Source organism: Penicillium oxalicum, chromosome IV, assembly GCF_001723175.1.
Source record: "Penicillium oxalicum strain HP7-1 chromosome IV, whole genome shotgun sequence".
Lineage (NCBI taxonomy): Eukaryota > Fungi > Ascomycota > Eurotiomycetes > Eurotiales > Aspergillaceae > Penicillium > Penicillium oxalicum.
Window position 1 is genome coordinate 310051 of NC_064653.1, and position 20911 is coordinate 330961.

Sequence of the window (20911 nt, forward strand, 5' to 3'; positions counted from 1 at the left end):
GTAGCGCGGATCTTGTGGAAGCACTAGCATTAGCACTAGCGGTCTAGCTGTCAAAGCCGCAGGCACATCGTTGCGGAGGAGCGCCCGGTAGCGTTGGAAGGATGGGATGGAGATTCTATGCTTCCATCGGCTTCCCAGGCATCGTCAGGGGAACTCGTCAAGTCGACTGGAGTTGTTGAGGCGTGGCCCACCCCCATCAGCTCTCGTTCTCCATTTCGGGCCTAACGCGTAAGATCATCACCGCATCGGTAAAGCCTGGACACCCATGGTATGGGCCATACAGACCTCGTATGTACTGTACGAACCCCTCGAGCTCCACCCCATCACTTGCCCCCCTCCCCTCGCCATCTTCATCCTCAAAACCCAAAATTACCGCAGGGAGGAGCTGTACACCGTACCTGCGAGTACTTGGCCCCGTGGATTTTTCTCAACGCTGAGCTCTCCTGTTGAACCACTTGTAACTTCTCGCCGAATCCCATTCTCCTCTTCCTTTTCCTTCCATCTACCTTTCTTGGGCTGTTCAACATACATACGTGAGTGCTTCTCCTTCACCATCTCAGGACACAATCATTTCTCCATCTACATCATCACCACTTGATCCACCGTCACCGTCCCTGGTCTGCCCAACTTTAATCTTTGACTGGACTTCGTCTTTCGACCACGCATTCGACTCGCAACCTGTTCAGAACCCTCTAACAGACCTCAACGGCTGCAGATAATCATCATGCCCTCCACCTCTCTCTCTGCCGCCAGCAATGGTGTGCAAAACGCCAACGACAACATCACTCGCTTCAACCCTCCCAGCCGTGTGCTCTCTCCCCTCCAGAACGCTCTCTTCCACAACAAGACACGATGCTTCGTATAGTAAGTGGAGTGATAGCAGACTCCCTCCCAAGGCCAAAGGCGACTCGAAGTTAACGCCGACTTGTTCACAGCGGCATGCAACCCCGAGCCGTGCAGGGCATGCTCGACTTTGACTTCATTTGCAAGCGCTCGACTCCCTCCGTGGCCGGTATCATCTACACTTTCGGTGGTCAGTTCGTCAGCAAGATGTACTGGGGCACCAGCGAGACCCTTCTGCCTGTCTACCAGGACGTCGAGAAGGCCATGGCCAAGCACCCCGACGTCGACACCGTCGTGAACTTTGCCTCCTCCCGCTCTGTCTACAGCTCCACCATGGAGCTCATGAACTTCCCCCAGATCCGCTCCATCGCCATTATTGCCGAGGGTGTGCCCGAGCGTGTAGGTCCCCCACCCCCCCAAATCGGCCTGTTCTTCCACGCATTTAACTTGCCTCATCACCTTTTGTCGACACCCCGACTGACTCTTTCCCTGTGTAGCGTGCTCGTGAGATTCTGGTTGCTGCCAAGGAGAAGGGCATCACCATCATCGGTCCCGCCACTGTCGGTGGTATCAAGCCCGGTTCCTTCAAGATCGGTAACACTGGAGGTATGATGGACAACATCGTCGCTTCCAAGCTGTACCGCAAGGGTTCCGTCGGATATGTTTCCAAGTCCGGTGGTATGTCCAACGAGCTGAACAACATCATTTCTCAAAACACCGATGGTGTGTACGAGGGTGTCGCCATTGGTGGTGACCGTTACCCCGGAACCACCTTCATCGACCATTTGCTTCGTTACCAGGCCGAGCCTGAGTGCAAGATCCTCGTCCTGCTGGGTGAGGTCGGTGGTGTTGAGGAGTATCGTGTGATTGAAGCCGTCAAGAACGGCGTTATCACCAAGCCCATCGTTGCTTGGGCCATCGGAACTTGCGCCAGCATGTTCAAGACTGAGGTCCAATTCGGTCACGCCGGTGCCTCCGCCAACTCTCAGCTTGAGACTGCTGTCTTCAAGAACCAGGCCATGCGTGAGGCTGGTATTCACGTTCCCGAGACCTTCGAGGAGCTGCCCCAGCTCCTCAAGCAGGTGTACGACGCCGAGGTCCAGAAGGGTAGCATCGTCCCCGCCCCCGAGCCCGTGGTTCCCAAAATCCCCATCGACTACTCTTGGGCCCAGGAGCTGGGTCTCGTCCGTAAGCCCGCCGCCTTCATCTCCACCATCTCCGACGACCGTGGCCAGGAGCTGCTCTACGCCGGTATGCCCATCTCCGACGTCTTCCGCGAGGACATTGGTATCGGCGGTGTCATGTCCCTGCTCTGGTTCCGCCGCCGCCTGCCTCCCTATGCCAGCAAGTTCCTGGAGATGGTCCTCATGCTCACTGCTGATCACGGTCCCGCCGTTTCCGGTGCCATGAACACCATCATCACCACCCGTGCTGGCAAGGATCTGATCAGTGCTCTCGTTTCCGGTCTCCTGACCATTGGTTCTCGTTTCGGTGGTGCTCTCGACGGTGCCGCCGAGGAGTTCACCAAGGCCTTCGACAAGGGCCTCAGCCCTCGTGACTTCGTCGACATCATGCGCAAGGAGAACAAGCTGATTCCCGGTATCGGCCACAAGGTCAAGTCCCGCAACAACCCCGATCTCCGTGTGGAGCTCGTCAAGGAGTTTGTCAAGAAGCACTTCCCTAGCACCAAGCTCCTCGACTACGCCATTGCCGTCGAGACCGTCACCACTTCCAAGAAGGACAACCTGATTCTCAACGTCGACGGTTGTGTTGCTGTCTGCTTCGTTGACCTGCTTCGCAACTGTGGTGCCTTCTCTGCCGAAGAGGTTGAGGACTACATGCGCATGGGTGTCCTGAACGGTCTGTTCGTGCTGGGTCGCTCGATTGGTCTGATTGCCCACTACCTGGACCAGAAGCGTCTGCGCACCGGTCTGTACCGTCACCCCTGGGACGACATCACCTATCTCCTCCCCACTCTGCAGAAGGGTGGTGCCGAGGGTCGTGTTGAGGTTAACCTGTGATTTTGATACCTTTTTCCGCCGATTCTATACCTTCTTTGCCCCCTTCCCCCCCCCTTCACATGACATGATTTACAGCGCTCTGTCCGCTGGTGGTATACAGCCCGTTGTGAGAACCATATCGCCCCATGGCATATTATTTGGTTACTGGTTCCAACGGTGGAGTTTGGATGGGTTGAACACCCCCTTGTTTGGGTCATTTCATATTTCTTCCTCGTGTCTTTTATGCCTTGTTCAATTTTTTTTTGCAGCCGTCTTTGCGTGTATGTCCCCCATCTTTATCTCGTCTACCTTGTTGAGGTGGGCATAAAACCGCGGACCCGACGGAGGAATGGCGATGGTCGACGTTCTTCCGGGCGGTGTGATGCCCGATTATGGATCTCTGTTTTAATTTTTATTTTGTCTCCTTTCTTCATTTAGATGACTAGACCTCTCTGAAGGGGGATCTAATGAAAGTTACCCTCTTCCATGATGATTGTTTTGCCCTCTCCGGCTCTGAATTAGATATTCGAGATCTCTAGGTCTGGTACTTCTGCGTTGTCCGGCAAATCGATTTCAGACGCGTTTGGTAACCAATAGAACCGTGCGATTTATTCATGCCTCGTCGGTCTCGTAGACGTATCAAATAACATTCCCTCCCATGCCGACTTCCTGGGGGCTTATTGCTACTTTTAGCGCACAGGAACACCGTTCCAGGACCTTAGACATCTCCAACAATCACATCCACAGCCCATCTCCCCGCCTGCTTATCGCTTATCAACAGCCCGCATCCGCCAATCTTTTTCCCCCCAAGCTCCCAACCCCATCACTCTTACCTCCATCCATATTCCTCAAGAACTCGACCTTTAGAAGAAAATAATAATTTAAAAAGCACCAGCACTACCAACAATGGTCCGCCTCAAGAACCGATACCTCCTCTTGGACATTCTCTATCCCGAATCTACAACATGGCCGTCCACCAAAGCAATCTCTCAATCTCCCCACGCCGCCCAGGTGGCTATTCACGCTCCGACCTCAAACGCGCTCACGCCGGGATTGCTCGCCAAGATGATCCGTGAAGAAGTCGGGGAAATGTATGGCGATTGGGGCGTGGGTAAACTTGGCGGGGCTTCGGCGACAGGACTCCAAGGTATGTCTTTTATTTTGTGTTTTGTTTGTCTTTTTTTTTTTAAAAAAAAAGAAGGAGAATCACGATTTGCCCTCGTTTATGATGTGAGAATTAACTGGACATTGCAATGCTAATTTCAATCTCCTTTTGTGATTTCCTCCAGTCAAATACTTGTCTCCCGCTACTTCTACGGCGATTATTCGCTGCCCACGAGCCTCATTTCGGTTGGTCTGGTCCGCGCTCACGTACATGTCTCATGTGCCTGCGGTGATTGAGCCCGGGACGACGACGGCGGGATATAAACGGCCCAATGGAGGCCGGGAACGGCCGTGCGTCTTTCGAGTCCTGAGGGTGTCCGGGACGATGCGCAAGGCAGAGGAGGAGGCGATTCGGCGGGCGAGGAGGGAGATTGTTCGCGTGCGAGGGATGGAGGAGGAGGGCGTGTTGGGGGATTTGATTTCCGGGGCGGAAAAGGGAAAGGGTTTGGCGCCAGTGATGACGGTGATGGATGAGAGCGGTGATGAGAGGATGTATGATGATGAGGACGATAATTGAGAGGGTTCTTCGGGCTGGAGTTGGAGGGAATGAGCTGGACTGGAGCAGGTAGATGTTTCTTTTTTTTTTCTTGTCTTTGGGTGAAGTGCGCGCATATTATGATACCCCCGTTTTGTTTCTTCTTGACTTTTTGTTGCAACGGATTGAGTTTCCTTTTGAGGATGGGAGATGAGAATCCCGTTTGCTTTTGTTGGTTCCTGTTGAATCTTGTGGTACGCAACGCTACGTCTGTTTGCGCCGCACGGTAATTCCACTATTTGGCACAGGCGCCTTCCAACTCGCCAGATCATCATCGAAATCATCTCCGTCTTTGGTCTCCGCCTGACCATCCATTTGCGCGTTCATGGCAGCCCTCCGCGCCTCCTCTTCTTGTCGGGCCGTTTCTTCCAACTCTGCGCGCTCTTGAGCATCGTACTCGTCCTTTGCATCCAACCATCGCTCCTGCACATCTCGCACGTCCATCCCCCCGAGGCCCTCCCGCACAGCTACCGACCAAACCGTATCATTGGCACCCTCGGCGGGCCCAAATGCATATCCGCTCGCTCGGTCGATCGCTTTCAGGAGATTCATCATACTTTTCTTATCTTCAACGGCCAGTGTTTCAAACGCCACGAGGCCAAACTCTTCGACCAAATCGATAATTGCATTATTCAGAGCGCCAAATTTGGAATTTGTCAAGCGTGAGGATTCAGCCTCAAGATGGGGGAGGAGGTAGTTGAGGTCTTGAACTTCGGTGTAAAAGTCGAGATTGAAGGGGAGGTTGGTATAGTTGGAGAGGTTGTCGATTTTCGTCAAGACATTCAAGTGGGGGAGATCGAGCTGTAACATGGCACGGAGGGATAGAAGGAGGGCGGAGATGTACATTGATGGGAGAGTGAGGGCGTAGGAGTCAATCAGGTGGATGACGATCAGCTACACCACGAGTTGAACGTGAGCAACGCGAGCACCAGCAAGAACAAAGTCAACTTCGAAGGGAACTTACTCGGTAGCCCATTTTTGAAATCTGGAAGAAAATATTTCGTAATGAGGCGTGATGCGTAAACAGCTCAACCTGACCGGGACAGTCGAAGATCACATAGTCGTCTACATCCGAGTGAGTCCAAAGCCAAAGAGAGTAAAAATCGGGAGTAGACGTCTATTACGCCGCATCACGATCTCGACGTACCTCCAAGCTGTTTGAGTCCCTCTGCCAACCACTCATAGTTCTCTTCCAGATCCTCCAGCGCATATAGCGTCGCTCCATTAGGTCCCAGTTTATGTTCATCCATGATTTCCTCCAGCGTGACCAGATCGCGCACGTCCAGCGCACACGGATACGAGGTTCTGTCATTGGCGGGGTCGAGATTCACAATCGAGCACTTCCGGCCGATCGCGCCGAGGAACTGATGCATTCCATTGCAGTAGGTGGACTTGCCAGCCCCTGGAGGGCCAATGACCAGTTGTGCGAAAGGCATCCTAACGAGAGGTGCAACAATTCAGACGTCGCGGAGTTGCGGATCGAATGACAGAGAATCGGGGGGCCGCGGCAGGTCCGGTTCCACGTTGAGGCTGCGAATCGCCCGGCAGTTAAAAAAAAAGGACTGTGTGTTCTTAGCCAGCGGTTGAAGATTTGTATGGTGATCTCCACGCTAGCACAGCCAGATTACCGCTTGAAGAGAGAGAGGGGGGCTTCTAGTTGTTCAACCTTTTGCCACTTCAAAGTCTAAGAGGATGAGGCTCCTCTCGCAGCAATCGCGCGACACTTTTTCTGGGACCGCGGGGGAAAGACATGGCGGCATCGAATGGCAGAAAATGCGGCAATACAGCTAGCTCCGAGAAACAGCTTCTCTTGCGACACCATCTCATAATCCGGCGCCGACATGTCATCAAGTGAGTTTTGCTCCATTGAATCTGATTCTCTGCTACCTATTTGTGCTTCAAATAAATCATGCTGACCCTATCTAGATCAATTCACTTTGGCGTCACCGCCAACCGACGCCATCTCTGCGCTCAAATTCTCACCCGACCCTAATTCAACCCGGTTGGTGGTGTCGTCATGGGACAAGAATGTCTATTTATACGACCTTCGCGATGAGAATGGCGCAGTGGGGGAAGGAAAGCTACTGCAGAAATTTGAACATCGTGCGCCTGTCCTCGACGTTTGTTTTGGCGAGAATGAAAATGAGATCTACACGGCGGGCCTGGATTGGGACGTGCGAAAGTGAGTATCGTCAGGGCTAAGTTCTCGAAGAAGCACTTCATGGCCTTCCCTTCTCTCATGGTTATTTTTGTTTTTGTTTTCCTTTTCTCGTCCAACGTGCTAATAGCCCATGGCAGAATCGATCTGAATACATCGGAACAGACCGTGCTGAGCAGTCACGAAGCCGGAGTCCGCAGCGTGGTCTACAGTCGTGAACACAACCTCGTCATCTCCGGTTCATGGGACTCCACCCTCCATGTGCATCGGCCAGATGCAGGCGCGAACACGCAATCCGTACCGTCGACAATCCCTCTCCCCTCCAAACCCTTCTCTCTATCTCTGACCGCGACCAAGCTTGTTGTCGCGATGGCCTCGCGCGCCTTACACATTTACGATTTGAAGTCATTGGCTCTTCTCACTGAGCAGGCCGATGGAGATACCGTGGAAGGAAACAAAGTGGAACTAGAGCCCTGGCAACGGCGGGAGAGCAGCTTGAAGTTCATGACTCGCTGCGTCGCATGCATGCCCGACGATGCGGGGTACGCCTCCTCCAGCATCGAAGGTCGCGTGGCGGTGGAATGGTTCGATCCCTCACCCGAGTCGCAGGCTCGCAAGTACGCTTTCAAATGTCACCGCCAGACCGCCGAGGACGGCGTGGATGTGGTCTACCCCGTGAATGCGCTTGCGTTCCACCCGATCTTTGGCACATTTGCTTCCGGTGGAGGGGATGGGGTGGTGGCGCTGTGGGATGGGATCTCGAAGCGCCGTATCCGCCAATACCAGAAATATCCCTCGAGCGTGGCCGCCCTTGGGTTCAGTGGCAACGGAAAGTATCTGGCCATTGCCATTAGTCCCGGGTTTGAAGATGGTCAGGAGGACCTTTCGGAGGGAGTCGTCAAAGTCATCGTGAAGGAACTGGGCGAGACAGAAGCCAAGGCCAAGGGAGCCAAATAGACTCGGAGTGGCTTTAGTGTTAGATCCCTTCTCTGCAACAGCTGAACGAAATATCAAAGCCCCCGCTAGAGACGTCAACTGTCCTGGTGAAATGCGCTCCCTTTCCCAAAGTCACATGCCTTGTCTGATCGATGTAGATTCGAAAAAAAAGAAGAAAAAACAACCTTTAAAAGTCTGCACACTCTGCCATCGCCGAAGATTGGGACCATGTCCCTTCCCCATTTCTTCTAAGTCACGCTGGTATCGTCTAAATCTTTTTTTTGTGTGTGTGTGTATGTATGGGAACCCACGTCATGTCCTCGTCCCGTTCATGCTGCTCATGCGGCAGTGCTATACCAACCATCCGATCACTCAACCTTTTTCCCAACCCGCTTCAGCCTGCCCCCTTCTACTCCCGTCCCATCTAAGACGCTTTGCGCACAGAGACAGTCCCATCGGGCATACCAAAGTACGCCGCCACCGGCCGTTGGCCACCCAGACCACCGGCCGCGGTGGCCTGGGGGCCGGTCATACCGAAGAAAATACCAACGTCGAGGACGCCGGTGATTTCTTTGATCTTCTCCGACAGCGCACCTACTTCCCACACACCGTCCGTGCCTGAGCCGTCCTGGCCATTGGCAACATCTGCCTTGGTCAAGAGCGGCTTGAAGGGGGCATCGATGAGGAAGAAGGCCTGGTCGGTCTTGAGAGGACCTTGCTTGAGATCCTTGTTCATGCGGATGGCGGGGTTGATAGAGCCGAGTTCGACCAGTCTCCTTTGAACGCGGAAGGCCGCAATGGGGGCGACTTCAATGGGAATATACTTCCAATTGGAAAGCAGACGAGTTTGAAGTTTGCGCGAATCTAGAATCGAGCGCAATTCGAAATGGAAAAGGGTCAGTTGATCAGTTCCGATATCGGGTCAGAATGCACCAACGGTCTCGCAGAAGAAGCAACGCCAGAAGGCAATGACGGGGTTCGTGGGAGGGAAGTGAATTGATCGCCAACGTCGATCGGCGGAGACGAACCTGCCACGCAGATGAATTCCTTTGCTTGCATCGCAACAAGCTTTTCCTGGAAGAGACAAGCACCGCCGCCCTTGATACAGTTCAGATCCTCGTCCACCTCATCCGCGCCGTCGAAAGCGACATCCAGCACGGTTCCCGTGGGCAGCGCATCAAATTCCACCGGGGTCAGACCTGCGCTGAGAATGCACTGGCGCGACTGGTAGCCCGTGGGGACAAAGCGGGTGTTGGAGGTGTCGACCCCGAGAGCCGTAATGGCCTCGACGACGTAGACAATCGTCGTGCCACTGCCAATGCCGACCCAGCGAGCGTTTTTAGGGTAGTGATTGGCGACCGCAATCTTTGCGGCGGCGCGCTTGGCTTCTTCGACAGCGTCGTTCATACTGGTGAGATAGCGGCGGGGTCTACAGAGGGGCAGCGCTGTAGGCGGAAAACTGGAGAGGACTGGAAGACGCGGTCGAGAGGCTCGAGAGCAAAAGCGAATCTGACGCAGAAGGCGGGGCGATTGCGGACCGGGAGGAGGGCGGCGAGGGGCGAGGCGGAGAGCAGCGCAAGAGGGTCGATGGCAGACTAACAGTCGAGACTTCATGAAGGAGGGATGACCTGCAGAAGAGGTCGCTGGTATTATATATGACAGTAGATAATTGGACTTCAGTTGGCCATTCGAGCCTATGACGGAACCTTTTGCTGTATACTGAATCAGTGGATCACTGCGTGTGTGCAGCTGCTTCTTCTTCCTCTTTTTGGTTGACCGGTTGGTTTGTTGATGGACTCGGCAGCGAATCCGGTCTGTCCGGTTAATTTGACGGTTGAGGTTGTGGGGGGGCGCAAAGGACAGTCTAATCGGGAGCTAAGGGGATGACCCGACACGGTCAGGATGACTGATCAACCGTGGATGAAAGATAGACCAGAGAAGATAGTCAATCATGAGTAATGAAGCGTACATTCGTATGCAAGGGCCGTTCCCGATTTTGCCATGTTTGGTCATGTTTGATGTCTGTTCTACGTCGAAAAGACGGGAAAGATCTTAGGATGAATTAGCATGGCTATTATCCGGACCCGTAGAGTAGGCGGAGAAGACCAGATCAATACAGGCGTAGATATTGGCAGAGAACAGTCGACTGGGTTTGTAGCCTTCTACCGTCTGTCAAAAGAGAACCCCATGGCAAATCTGTCGTCCCGCAAGGCTGGAGCGTGGAAGCTATGTGCTTCCAATGCCGGCTGCAATCGGGCATGCCGATGATGGTTTGGGGAGAACCAAATCGAGCTCAATATGCCTCACACTCCCTGGATCGGGCTCGAGTTATTTTGTGAGAGAAGAGCTCAGGTCTACAATGCGCGGGTTGCGTCAATGGTTTGATGTCCGCGGAAATACTTCATGAACGGATGAAGGTAATCCTTCCATTCCCGCTAAGATCCGTCACGATATGCAAATCTAAAGGTTCACAATTAAAGACTCCAAAGTCAAAATACTCCACAAATTGAGCCATAATAATACCACGGTTGTAAGAACTTCTCCAGGGTCTGCCACGCATGTTGACGAGTTCACTGAACAAACCATCATCCTCACTAGATGCTGATGTCTCCGCCCGCCGCTCACTCTACCGCCTACCGTGTCCACTACAAACTATTCCAACCCACGGCCAGAGAGACACTATCGCGGTGTGTCGTGGGGCTCATCGGGTGCCCAGAATCTGTTTCAGCCGGCAGAATATTACATAATCCCGCGGGGCGTGATCGAGTGGAGAGTGGGACTCCACAGTTCCAATCGCTATGCTTCAACCCATCTACAGCAAACATTCCAATCCCAACCTAAGGGCTGGTCAATCTGGAGTCATACCATAATCCATATTTTGGGAAACGGGGACCGCAACTTTATAGCCACAACTGAAGGGTATTACTATTGAAATACATCGCTGGTCCACGTTCATCTGATGATCTGTGCAGTACACAATTCCATTGTGTCTCTTCATCAACAGATCCGCTCTATCAACCTCTTTACAATTCACCCCACCAATCATGACTGAATCATTCCCCGCCGCATTGGCAGGGCCAACCTCCAAGGAGCGCAAGTATGATCGTCAACTACGACTGTGGGCAGCGACAGGCCAGCAGGCTCTGGAAGACTCCCGCGTCTTGTTGGTAAACTCCGATGGCCCGCTCGATTCCACCAGTACCGGCGTGACGGGCGTGGTGGGTGTTGAGGCGCTGAAGAACCTGGTGCTCCCGGGCATTGGTGGCTTCAGCATTGTCGATCCAGCAATCGTCACGGAATCAGATCTCGGGGTGAATTTCTTCCTCGAACAAGAGTCTCTGGGTAAATCCCGGGCCGACGAGACATGTCGTTTGCTCCGAGAGTTGAACCCAGACGTCCAGGGTTACTCATATTCCAAGGTCAGTTGGTCTCTCTGTACTTCATCTCTTTTTCTTTCTCTGATGGTGCTTGTGCTTTGCTTGATGATGGAGAAAAAGAAAGAAAGAAAGAAGATGCTGACTGTCTCTGGAAAGAATAGCCTGTGATGAAACTTCTTGAGGATCCAGACTTTTTGCCGCGGCACAAGTTGGTCATCATTACTGGCCCAACCAAGCGTTTGACTTTGGGCTCCCTGACCCAGGAAGCCCGGAGGCTGGGTATTCCTGTGCTCTATGTTCACTCGGTAGGATTTTACTCATCGTTCAGTCTGCAATTGGATGCGGACTTTCCCATTGTAGAGACGCATCCCGACCCAGAAGCCACCCAGGACCTGCGCCTTCTGGCTCCCTGGCCCGAACTCTCGGCCGCGGCTGCGTCCCTCGGGGATTTGACTGCGCTGGATGATCACAAACACGGTCACATTCCATACATCCTCTTGCTGCTTCATTTTCTCGAGCAGTGGAAGCAGTCCCATGGCGGCAACCCGCCAGGCACTTACAAAGAAAAGACCGAATTCCGAGAATTTGTGCGGTCTCACGCACGTACCAGCAATGCTGAGGGGGGAGAAGAGAATTTTGACGAGGCCGTGGCCGCGGTGCTCAAGACCGTTTCACCGTTCAGTCTGCGCAGTTCCACTCGGGAGATCTTTGAAATGGATCAGTGCAAACATCTGACTGCTCAATCATCGGACTTTTGGGTGATCGCTTCAGCGATCAGTGCCTTCTATAGCACGCACGGAGTCCTCCCTCTACCTGGATCTCTACCAGACATGAAAGCCCAGTCAGCCGACTACGTGGCTCTACAAAACATCTACAAGGCCAAAGCCCGCCGCGACATGGAAGAAGTCACCACGCGCGTGCGCGAGCTGGAAACCCAACTGCACCGAAGCACGTCACCCATCCCAGATCGTGAGATTGAAGTATTCTGCAAGAACGCCGCGCACATCAAGGTGATCCACGGACGTCCAGTAGCCCAGATCAGCAGTGACAGCGATCCCGCCACACTCAAAGCCATCCGGAACCAATTGCACACTCCGGATTCTCTGATCCCAATCTTCATCGCCACTCAAATTCTCGACGCGGTCGTGGACCACATCCAAAGCGAGGAGTCCCAGGAGACTTCGCTTTCCATCGACGACGACGGTCTGTGGACCAGTCACACGGAGCGGATCCTCGCTCTCCTGACTCGGGATCAACCAGCTCCTCTCGGCGACGATGTTCGGCAAAGCATCGCCCGCGCGATTGAAGAGCTGCGCCGCGCCGAGGGTGGTGAATTGCATAATATTTCCTCCTTGACTGGAGGCTTGGTTGCGCAGGAGGCGTTGAAAGTGCTGACTAGGCAATATGTCCCTCTTGACAATACTTGTGTCTTTGATGGCGCGCGAAGCCGAAGCGAGATGTATCGACTTTGAATCCAGGGGAATTCATTGCAATTTTCATTTCTTTCTCCCTTTTCCCATCTCCCTCTGTCATATCTTTTTACACGTACATGTGTGTGTGCTTCAATAGAGGGGGGAAAAAGCAACCCATTTCCCATCTGATCAGGTCATGCAATGGATGCAGCTTTGACGAAGCTATGATTGACTCGTCGATAAACGCAGTACCGTAGCATTGTGTCTTACAGCCGTTTCCTTCCCAATTTTGTTCGCATTTTGTAAAGCTCAAGGACAGATTAGTAGGGGATACGCAGGTATAATTTATAGCAGATATCAACCCCCCCCCCTCCCTTGAGTTGGATTAACTCTTCTTAGGTGATTATCACGTTTACTCAGTTACATCATGGGGCGCCGTACTAACGGTCTTTCTGTGATTGATTTTTGTTATCAATTGATTTATCTTTTTTTTTTCTGGTTTCCAATCACCCGATATAAGATGAAACCCACCGCCCCTTCATAATTCACCTCTTTTTCTTTCTAAAATTCCCACCTTTCTTCGATCCCATCGGCGCATTGGCCGCCTCATAAATCCTCTCCTTGCCAAATGCCGCATCCGCCACTCTCAGAAAGCTCGTCACGCCCTGATCGACCACCGCCAGAATGACGTTGCGGTACCCGTGTCGGAGACGCATGTATAGCTGACGCTCCATTTTCTCCCCCGAGGGAGGGTCGAGTGGGGTGCTTTCGAGCAGAGCGCCGAGTTGTTCGAGAGTGGGGATGGTGTCGTGTTCACGGGTGTTGACGACGGCGATGCGGAAGTCCGGAGGGGGTAGGGCGGACTTTTTGATGGGGTGGAGGGTTTGTAGACGTGGAAGATGACGCGGAAGGGGGCGGGCGCGTCGAGGGGGTTTCGTTGAGGGGCGAGTGTTGGGTCGTACCAGGGAATGAGCGCGAGTTTTTGGTAAATGTCGGCTGGAAAAGGCCGGGGAAGCGTGGTGGAGTTAGCAGAGTATCAGATGGAGGCATGAGGAAGGGGTTAGGGTGTCGGAGAGTGCGTTGGGAAACGCGACTGCCCAGAAGCATGGGGGACAGAGGGGGAGGTAGTAAAAAAAGAAAAAAAAAATTGAAGAAGAAACAAAACTTGAAGCGCGACTTACAGTAGCTCCGGTGAATTCCATATCCAATGACGGGTCCAGCCGCCAGAGAAGAGGTACAGTAAGGATCATTGATCCATTTGAAAATCCGCCCGAATATCCCAGCAAGACCCGCTCCGCGCATCAGGGGCTGTGAATAGACATCTCGACAGTCATTTGAGTCGGTAGCGTCCCCCATTGTCGTCGTCGACTCATCCCATCCGGGTGCTCGAACAATTGCATAGCCGATCCTCTTCAGGCTGGAAAAAACGGAGAATCGCTCCAAGGTCAAGCCACCTCGTCCGATCAAGCAGGCATACGCCGCTTGTAGACTCATCGGGATCGAAAGATCATCCTCGTTGCCCTCAGCCGCATCCTCGGTGGAACTGGACCTGCCTGTGATCGACGCAGGCCAACGGATATCCAGGCTCCCTCTTTCCAGCAGATACAACGCCTCTTCGGGCAATAACCACATGACTCCTTTTCGATCCGCCTGGCCCATACTTTTGAAATACTGGCCCTTTGGATTCGGCACATAAACACAGGCGTCGGGCGAAACCATGGCGCCCCTTCCAGACGGCTTGGCTGTGTCGTGGCCCTGGCCCTGCACAGTGGACGGAGAAGAGGAAGATGGGGGCGGCGGCGGCGGCGGCGGAGGAGGTCCATCGGGGGCGTATATAGCAATCACTTGGTTTTTGGGATTATGTAGACGAGGATGCGCAAGCGCATTGTGCATCGCCTGTCGAGACGCAGAGAGCACATCGGCTTGGAAAAGAGTCGGATTGGGCTCGAAGTCTTTCTCACCGCGCCGCGGCAGGCTGGAAGCGGATGAATCTGTGAGGCTAATTGTGTGGAAGAATGGAACACATCGCAGTTAGCAAAGCATACCCTAAGCAATGAACGGGGAGAGCGCGATGTCGAGTTGGCGCATGCCACGGGCTCTGGGAGCTCAGCTTTGCATACAAATTGAGGTGGTTTAGTAGTCGAAAATCCTGCGTTTCATCCGAGAGATCTGTCTCAATCTGCGTGGCTTCCACCGCAGTGCCGCGAACGGCTTCCTCGTCCGCATCCGCCATGATAGTATGTTCGAATCGGTGGTAGGAAGGGACGAAAAGGCAACGTCTTTCGGAACCCTGACGGTTCTCCAGCGCGTGGCACGTGGATTCGGAGATATCGCCTCGAGAAATTTGGGGCTTATCGATAAGCACCGGTCGATCCACCGGCGGCGGGGCACCCGCTTTTTCTTTCCTGAACAGCCCGAGCCAACAGTCGGACTCGTTCGCGGAGTTTGATCCCTTTTCGTCTGCCATTTATTTACTCGGAGACATTCTCCTCAGTATGGAAGAGGATACGGATTTCTCAGAAGAGCTACGCAAGGTAATTCAGAGTCAACCAACTAAACAAAAAGAAAGCGTGCATGGGCTCAGCATCTGGTTAGATATCAAATAGTCTCGAAAACGCCCTCGATACCTTCGGGCCATCCTCAAGACAAGCGCATGCGATCCTGAGCATGTTGAAAGATTGCCTGCAAAGATTACATGATCAGCAACCAAAATTGGCAACCAACGTCGATGCGGATCTCCTGGGCTCTGCGATGGAGCTTCTGAAGCTGGAGGAATAACCGCCTTGTTTGACTTGCTGTGGCTGTTTAACTTGATACCCCACCTCCCGCATGTGACCCTGCGTGAAGATGGCTTTCTGGCCCAAAACACAAGATTAGATGTTGAATATTTCTTATCGCCCAGAGGCGCAGGATCTGAATGCAACCCCACCGCAATTTGACCGCAGATTGAATTCATATCACCCAAGATCATGTCCAGGCTGGCTCCAAGCAGATGGTGCAAACGAAAAGCCGAAAATGTAACGTCACCGAGCCATGCGCCTCGGCGCTGAGCTGCCTTGTTGAAGCTGTTGATCCTCGGAGTGTAGCAGAAGCCTAAAAAGGCGTGGGATCATGAGATCGAAACGGAACATGACAACAGTGGACATCCCCCCGCCCCCCCCCCCCCCCCCCAACACCCGGGTACTCCTGGACCGGCCAGTGGAGAGCTGACCTCGCTCTCTCGCAACGGCCATGCAACAAACGCCGAGTCCATGCAATCGTAAAGAAAGAACAAATGCGACACGTTACGGCATCAAGAGGTATCGGTGAAGCAGTGCCATCACTCGCGACCATCTCCAGCAAGAGTGAGACATCTTCCCCCTGCGGTTCGGGTTGGGTTCGCGGCGTGTGACTGTGATGAACTCGAGATTGATGGAGTGACGACCATCCGATTGTAGATGGAATGAAATAGTGCGTAATTTGCCATAGATCTCGGCAGGAGGGGTTCAAATCTGACGAAATCAACTCTTGCCCTCTCAATCGATGAGTGGCTTCTTTTGATTTCCGACAATGGCCACTCCAAGATGGTCGAGGGCACGAGGGTCATTAGGTCGAACAATAGATGGCAGTGGTAACGTTGGATTGTCAGGATTCACGTAGGCGGCATCTCGTGCCGCTAATTCAATGGCTTCCATCTCTTCCTTGCAGCCTGCATGATCCAATGGACATACAACAATGGGCTGGCGGATGGTAATATCTCTAGCTGAAGTGAGATGCGCCTGATCGTTTAGCATGGTCAGCGTCCACGTGAAATTCTCCGTGTTTGCGTGCTCTGCTCGACGTTCTTTATGCTCTCTGTGAAAGGGAAGGAAAGCTTACCCGCACTGTCAGATAGAATTCAATCTTGTACAGACTGGCTGTCGTTGTGAAGCCGCTCACTCCGTACATCGGGAAGGCGGCTCGATTCCGAGGTAAAATGCCGTCGGAATCGCGCACATCCTTGGCGGGGAAAACCAGGCCGAGATTGGTCAGGTAGCCCGATTGGGGCAGCTTGATGCCCACGGTCTCCGTCTTCTTCACCAGGGTCTTCACTTTCCGTTGTGGTTCGTCGCCTTCGTGATTATAGACGATCTCCTCGTCGATGCCGATGGTGATCTTATTGATTGTAACCTTGCGAGCCTTGCTGATCCATTCTTGGTTGGGCGATAATTTGACATACACACTGACTGGATCGAGGGGTCCATACGACCAGCGGGGTAAGGAAATGGCGAGGGTGACCAAGTGATCCGACACCCGCTCTGCGGATTCTGGCCGGTTGTACATGCCAAAGGTGGACAGGGTGTCGTAGCGGGCAATGGGCACGGGAAAGGTGTATTTGCGCTGTTCCGAGTGTCCCTGCTGCACCATGACCACCATCTCGTAGTAGGTCTCGGCTGTGCGACTGGGCAGTTGCAGGCTCGCTGGAGGCACCCGTCGCGAAGCATCACGACCGCCGCGACCAAACGGGATGAACAACACAAACGGAAGATCCATGGCTATGACCTCCTCGTATTCCTTGCCGGCGGGGCATCGAAACAGAAGCATCTCCTTGCCCACAATATCCGTGATCTCCTTGCGCGGGGGTGCCAATCGTTTCTTCGTGACCGAGTCGGCTGACGGATGGATGGTTTCGCGACGGAGGAGTGATATCGTCACGAGGGAGACATTGACCGGGGCGGAGATACCGACACTGGGCCGGATCTCAACTTTACCTTCAATTCGAGGCTAGAATTGGAAAAACGACGGAAAAAAAAATCGAATTCAGAGTCAGAAATACCATTCTGCACCGGGTGTCTCGTGGCGACCGCATTGAAGCTCGGCCGGGTGTCCCTTCAAGGGTGGAGGCAGACGAGGAGGAGAAGGAGGATTGGGATGATGACGATGAGGGATCGGAGCTCACCATGGTTGCAGAAATGCCGGGGTATCCGATGAGAAAGTTGCCATTTGCAGGGCCGGATACGCGCACAAAGGCGGCCATTTCGAATGCGCTGTTCCTGCCACACCATGGGCATGCGACGGAGGGGATGCGGCGACGTGGGGGTTGTGGATGGAGAACGAGAACGAGGACCTCGGACGACGGTCGTGATACGGAGGCTCATATGAGGAGTCTGATGAGGGGAAGGAGGAGGGAGAGGAAGAGGAGGGGAGTTGAGGGTCTCCCAATCGGGAGAACAATACGAGTTAAGAGACCGTCGTAGTCACGATCACGCGGCGACTGCACGCGAGGTTGGGGACGAAGCGACGATGTGGAGGAATGATCTCCCAAGATAGGCGCAGACGCAGACGCGGGCGTAGTTTGCGGACAAGGTTGGGCGTTTGTAGCAGAGATCTGGTTGGGCCGAGCAGAGGGTGTTGTAGCTGAGTTGGAGAGGGGTGGGTGGGTTTGTGGACTCGTGGATCATCACATCACACCGAGACCAGACAATTTGGGGGGAGGAAAGGTCTCTGGAGCAAGTGCAGGTCCAAGTACACGATAGGCGATGGGCGATGGACAGCTTGTGTTTGATGCGGTGGGGAACTGCAGCGGGTAGAGTTCCTTTGGCTGGTCCAGCCTCCTCCGCTGCCGTGATCTTCGAATCTTCTCGTTCCGCTACTCGTCTTGGTCCTTCAACCGATCCGTGGCCATTGCGTCATGGTCCTCCTGAATGAGCGATACGGTCGAAGGGTGGTCCTGTGGCAGAGAGCTTGGAGCTAGAGAGGCTCGAGACACCCTCATCGAGTGCATCATCCATGTGGATCGCCTACAGAATGGAATTTCTGCTTTTCAGATCTCATGTCTCAGTTATTTGGTGGCTCCGTCAGCCCTACAGGCGTCTGCATGGCAGGACCTCCTCCATTATCACGGAGGATCGGAGTCTTGTTCTTCTGCTCACCAAGATCTCGCGAGATTGCCTCCATCGAATCGATGGTCTCGAACCCCGCGACTCAGTAGCGTAGAAGGGGTCGGATCTCGAATCTCAACCTGACCCGGGACATTACCAACGAGCCTAAGTCCGGGGGTTGCATATAGTAGATAGCCATTGCTCCCAGCATCAGATCTCTCGGCCAAAAAAAAAACATCCCATTTGGGAGGGATGCAGTACCAGTAGCAATAATCACCCATTTCTCCTGGTCATCGCAGCAACACGCCTCCACTAATAGATCTCATATCAAGTCTCCTCCTTCCGTCAACAGGTTGCCCAGTGAAGCCGCGTGCGGGCAATCGGGCAATTTGTTCGGTTTCGGGCAACGGTTGCCAGGCGCAACCCCGTAAATCGACGGGCAAACGACATCATCAGCTCCACCGGACCTCTCCACTTGCATCTCCCGACTTGGTCCTCTTCAATCTCTAGCTTCCCTTGGCCAAAGAAATATTTCCACTCACCTCTTCTCTATCACTCACAATCCTATCTTGAGAGACACAGTCCTGCTCCGGAATCGCCGAAAGAGTCACCACATCGCTCATCGATTCGCCCCTCGTTCCCTCACTATGCCGCCGCGTCGCCGAGCCGCCGCCGGTGCCCACCGAGGTGCCCAGTCCACCCTCTCCTTTGGCCACCAGTCCCGCGTCACCAAACCCTCAAGTACTCCCACCTCCCTCCAAAAAGCAAAGAATCTCGATGCCGCCACGTCAGCCTCGCCACTGAGCACGCCCGAGCCGCAGGAAGTGCTCGCCGAGGCGCATCCGTCGCAACCGCACGTGGCCGAGTTGGCAGTACGACAGCAGGCGGTCGCTGAACTTCAAGAGCCTCTCTCGGCTGAAGATGAGAAGGCGTTGCAGTTGAGCAAGCACGACCTGATTGCCTACTGGAGAAAGGAAGAGCACAAGCGAAAGGCACCGAGGGGTGAGTGAGCCGGTCCTCATGAAAGAAGATCTCTAGTATCCAACGCAAAGGGGCCCATTAGTCCCGGGAGAGACCCAGGTTGGAGAAGAAAGAGAAAAAAAAAGAGGAAGGTGACGTGGCTAATCTTGAGTTTTCTGGTCGACATCTAGTCCATCAAGGTGATTTGGATGTAGAAGAGAAGATTCTACGCCATTTTGATTTGTCTAGTCAATACGGGGTATGTGATACGTGCGAGACCGCGCCGGTGAACCTGGAGCTCTTGAAACCCGTCTTCAACGATCTGCCGCTGACTGGGATCTCCATCTAGCCATGTATTGGTATTGCCCGGGTGAAGCGCTGGCGTCGGGCCAACATGTTGAACTTGAACCCCCCTCTTGAAGTTCTGGCGGTGCTGTTGCAGGATGAGAATGCAAAGCAGCGGGCAAACATGGACGAGTTGCTGTCGTAGGGTGAACTATGCGGTGAATGATCTCCGGTATCAAAATGCTGGCCGTGGAAGGGAAGGGATGGGCTTTGCTGGCAAGCGGGCGTTACGGTTTCAAAAGAACAGAATGCAACACGATACGTGTGCTCACTCATTCTTCGAGAAGTTTGCTCTTTCGGTCCTTGCGCGGGATAGCAGGCAGAGGCGGACAGGGGGTGGGCTCTTGAAAGACATTTCGAATATGATCAGAATGGAAGGTAAAAAGGGCGTACCGCGATTGTGGTGATTCCACAACTCATTCACGCCAAAACTTCTCTGTCACAAGATGATTTTCATGAGTTCATGATGTCTGGCCTCGGCGATTGCCTGGGTCGCCCTGGGGGCCGTGGCTCTGGTCCATGGCCATCGAGTTGCTCCTGGAAGAAAGGGTTTTGTGTTGAGCGTGATCACTGACAGACGTCGTTCGGCGATGTTAAATCGAAGGAGAACAGTTCTGCACCGTGAGACTTGGACCAGCATCCAGTGACTATCCGGAATATGTCCTCCTCCCTCGGCCGAGCCGAGTGCAATGATGAATGCAACGGTAGTAAGAGCAGAGCACATTCAATTATTTCCGCGGAGAGATCGAACATTGTCCGAGGCATTTTCCCCCTGGAGATTGACTCTTTGCCCCCATGCGCCCGGCCCTAAATCCAGGGGTGCAGAAGATCCTTGTCCATCTTGAATCATGATCGACCGTTGCGAGGATGCTCCGCCGCGGAGAATATTGTTTCGCCGCGAGTCTCTGGCGAGGGTCCGATACACACCAGTGGCGATGGTCTAAGCCGAAAGTGGCCGCGGAGTGGCATCCTGATTGTGCACGTACACATGCCATGGCCCCAACCAGGACGGGAAGTGAGGTCCGACGAGGAGATCCCGGGAGACCAGACCCTATACAGCTTCCCCTGAGACGTGCAGGTAGAAGTGCATGTACACAGACCGAAGCTTTGAATGTTCTGGACTATAATATATCGCGCTTGCTAAAGACAAAACAAGAACAAAAAATTAAAAATCAAAATTTGAGAAAAAAAAAGATCAACACATTGGAAAGGCAATCTCGGTCGTTGGATAGTGCCGCACTTGAAAAACTCTCACCATCTCTTCACTTTGTGGACGTACTCGATGAGTATGAAACTACAAACTCCAATCTCTTCCCGTTCTACCTAAGGTACTAGTCTCTG

General features: G+C 53.5%; 11 protein-coding genes across 11 annotated transcripts; 6 read left to right on the forward strand and 5 right to left on the reverse strand.

The window, feature by feature from the left end:
- Window positions 1-724: 724 nt before the first annotated feature.
- On the forward strand, window positions 725-2864 carry POX_d04889 (ATP-citrate synthase subunit 1; the record flags this gene model as incomplete). The annotated part of the gene is made up of 3 exons (XM_050113747.1): window positions 725-864; window positions 936-1242; window positions 1341-2864. 3 exons carry the CDS (start codon window positions 725-727, stop codon window positions 2862-2864), a joined length of 1971 nt encoding a protein of 656 aa, XP_049968698.1.
- An 885-nt stretch (window positions 2865-3749) lies between these two features.
- POX_d04890 (uncharacterized protein) lies at window positions 3750-4524 on the forward strand (the record flags this gene model as incomplete). The annotated part of the gene is made up of 2 exons (XM_050113748.1): window positions 3750-3990; window positions 4133-4524. 2 exons carry the CDS (start codon window positions 3750-3752, stop codon window positions 4522-4524), a joined length of 633 nt encoding a protein of 210 aa, XP_049968699.1.
- Window positions 4525-4746: 222 nt separating this feature from the next.
- On the reverse strand, window positions 4747-5978 carry POX_d04891 (GPN-loop GTPase 2; the record flags this gene model as incomplete). The annotated part of the gene is made up of 3 exons (XM_050113749.1): window positions 4747-5436; window positions 5507-5607; window positions 5690-5978. The coding sequence occupies 3 exons, from the start codon at window positions 5976-5978 to the stop codon at window positions 4747-4749; spliced, it is 1080 nt and encodes a 359-aa protein (XP_049968700.1).
- Window positions 5979-6383: 405 nt separating this feature from the next.
- Window positions 6384-7657, forward strand: POX_d04892 (Mitotic checkpoint protein BUB3.2; the record flags this gene model as incomplete). Its single annotated transcript, XM_050113750.1, has 3 exons — window positions 6384-6393; window positions 6469-6724; window positions 6841-7657. The coding sequence occupies 3 exons, from the start codon at window positions 6384-6386 to the stop codon at window positions 7655-7657; spliced, it is 1083 nt and encodes a 360-aa protein (XP_049968701.1).
- A 403-nt stretch (window positions 7658-8060) lies between these two features.
- Window positions 8061-9043, reverse strand: POX_d04893 (Ribose-5-phosphate isomerase; the record flags this gene model as incomplete). The annotated part of the gene is made up of 2 exons (XM_050113751.1): window positions 8061-8500; window positions 8665-9043. The coding sequence occupies 2 exons, from the start codon at window positions 9041-9043 to the stop codon at window positions 8061-8063; spliced, it is 819 nt and encodes a 272-aa protein (XP_049968702.1).
- A 1637-nt stretch (window positions 9044-10680) lies between these two features.
- Window positions 10681-12485, forward strand: POX_d04894 (uncharacterized protein; the record flags this gene model as incomplete). The annotated part of the gene is made up of 2 exons (XM_050113752.1): window positions 10681-11055; window positions 11175-12485. The coding sequence occupies 2 exons, from the start codon at window positions 10681-10683 to the stop codon at window positions 12483-12485; spliced, it is 1686 nt and encodes a 561-aa protein (XP_049968703.1).
- A 485-nt stretch (window positions 12486-12970) lies between these two features.
- On the reverse strand, window positions 12971-14892 carry POX_d04895 (uncharacterized protein; the record flags this gene model as incomplete). The annotated part of the gene is made up of 4 exons (XM_050113753.1): window positions 12971-13288; window positions 13330-13421; window positions 13607-14424; window positions 14471-14892. The coding sequence occupies 4 exons, from the start codon at window positions 14890-14892 to the stop codon at window positions 12971-12973; spliced, it is 1650 nt and encodes a 549-aa protein (XP_049968704.1).
- Window positions 14893-14920: 28 nt separating this feature from the next.
- Window positions 14921-15203, forward strand: POX_d04896 (uncharacterized protein; the record flags this gene model as incomplete). Its single annotated transcript, XM_050113754.1, has 2 exons — window positions 14921-14959; window positions 15021-15203. The coding sequence occupies 2 exons, from the start codon at window positions 14921-14923 to the stop codon at window positions 15201-15203; spliced, it is 222 nt and encodes a 73-aa protein (XP_049968705.1).
- Window positions 15204-15940: 737 nt separating this feature from the next.
- On the reverse strand, window positions 15941-17421 carry POX_d04897 (uncharacterized protein; the record flags this gene model as incomplete). The annotated part of the gene is made up of 3 exons (XM_050113755.1): window positions 15941-16183; window positions 16284-17168; window positions 17221-17421. The coding sequence occupies 3 exons, from the start codon at window positions 17419-17421 to the stop codon at window positions 15941-15943; spliced, it is 1329 nt and encodes a 442-aa protein (XP_049968706.1).
- Window positions 17422-17647: 226 nt separating this feature from the next.
- POX_d04898 (uncharacterized protein) lies at window positions 17648-18341 on the reverse strand (the record flags this gene model as incomplete). The annotated part of the gene is made up of 3 exons (XM_050113756.1): window positions 17648-18033; window positions 18100-18184; window positions 18252-18341. 3 exons carry the CDS (start codon window positions 18339-18341, stop codon window positions 17648-17650), a joined length of 561 nt encoding a protein of 186 aa, XP_049968707.1.
- A 571-nt stretch (window positions 18342-18912) lies between these two features.
- On the forward strand, window positions 18913-19715 carry POX_d04899 (uncharacterized protein; the record flags this gene model as incomplete). The annotated part of the gene is made up of 3 exons (XM_050113757.1): window positions 18913-19267; window positions 19417-19484; window positions 19575-19715. 3 exons carry the CDS (start codon window positions 18913-18915, stop codon window positions 19713-19715), a joined length of 564 nt encoding a protein of 187 aa, XP_049968708.1.
- Window positions 19716-20911: the final 1196 nt, after the last annotated feature.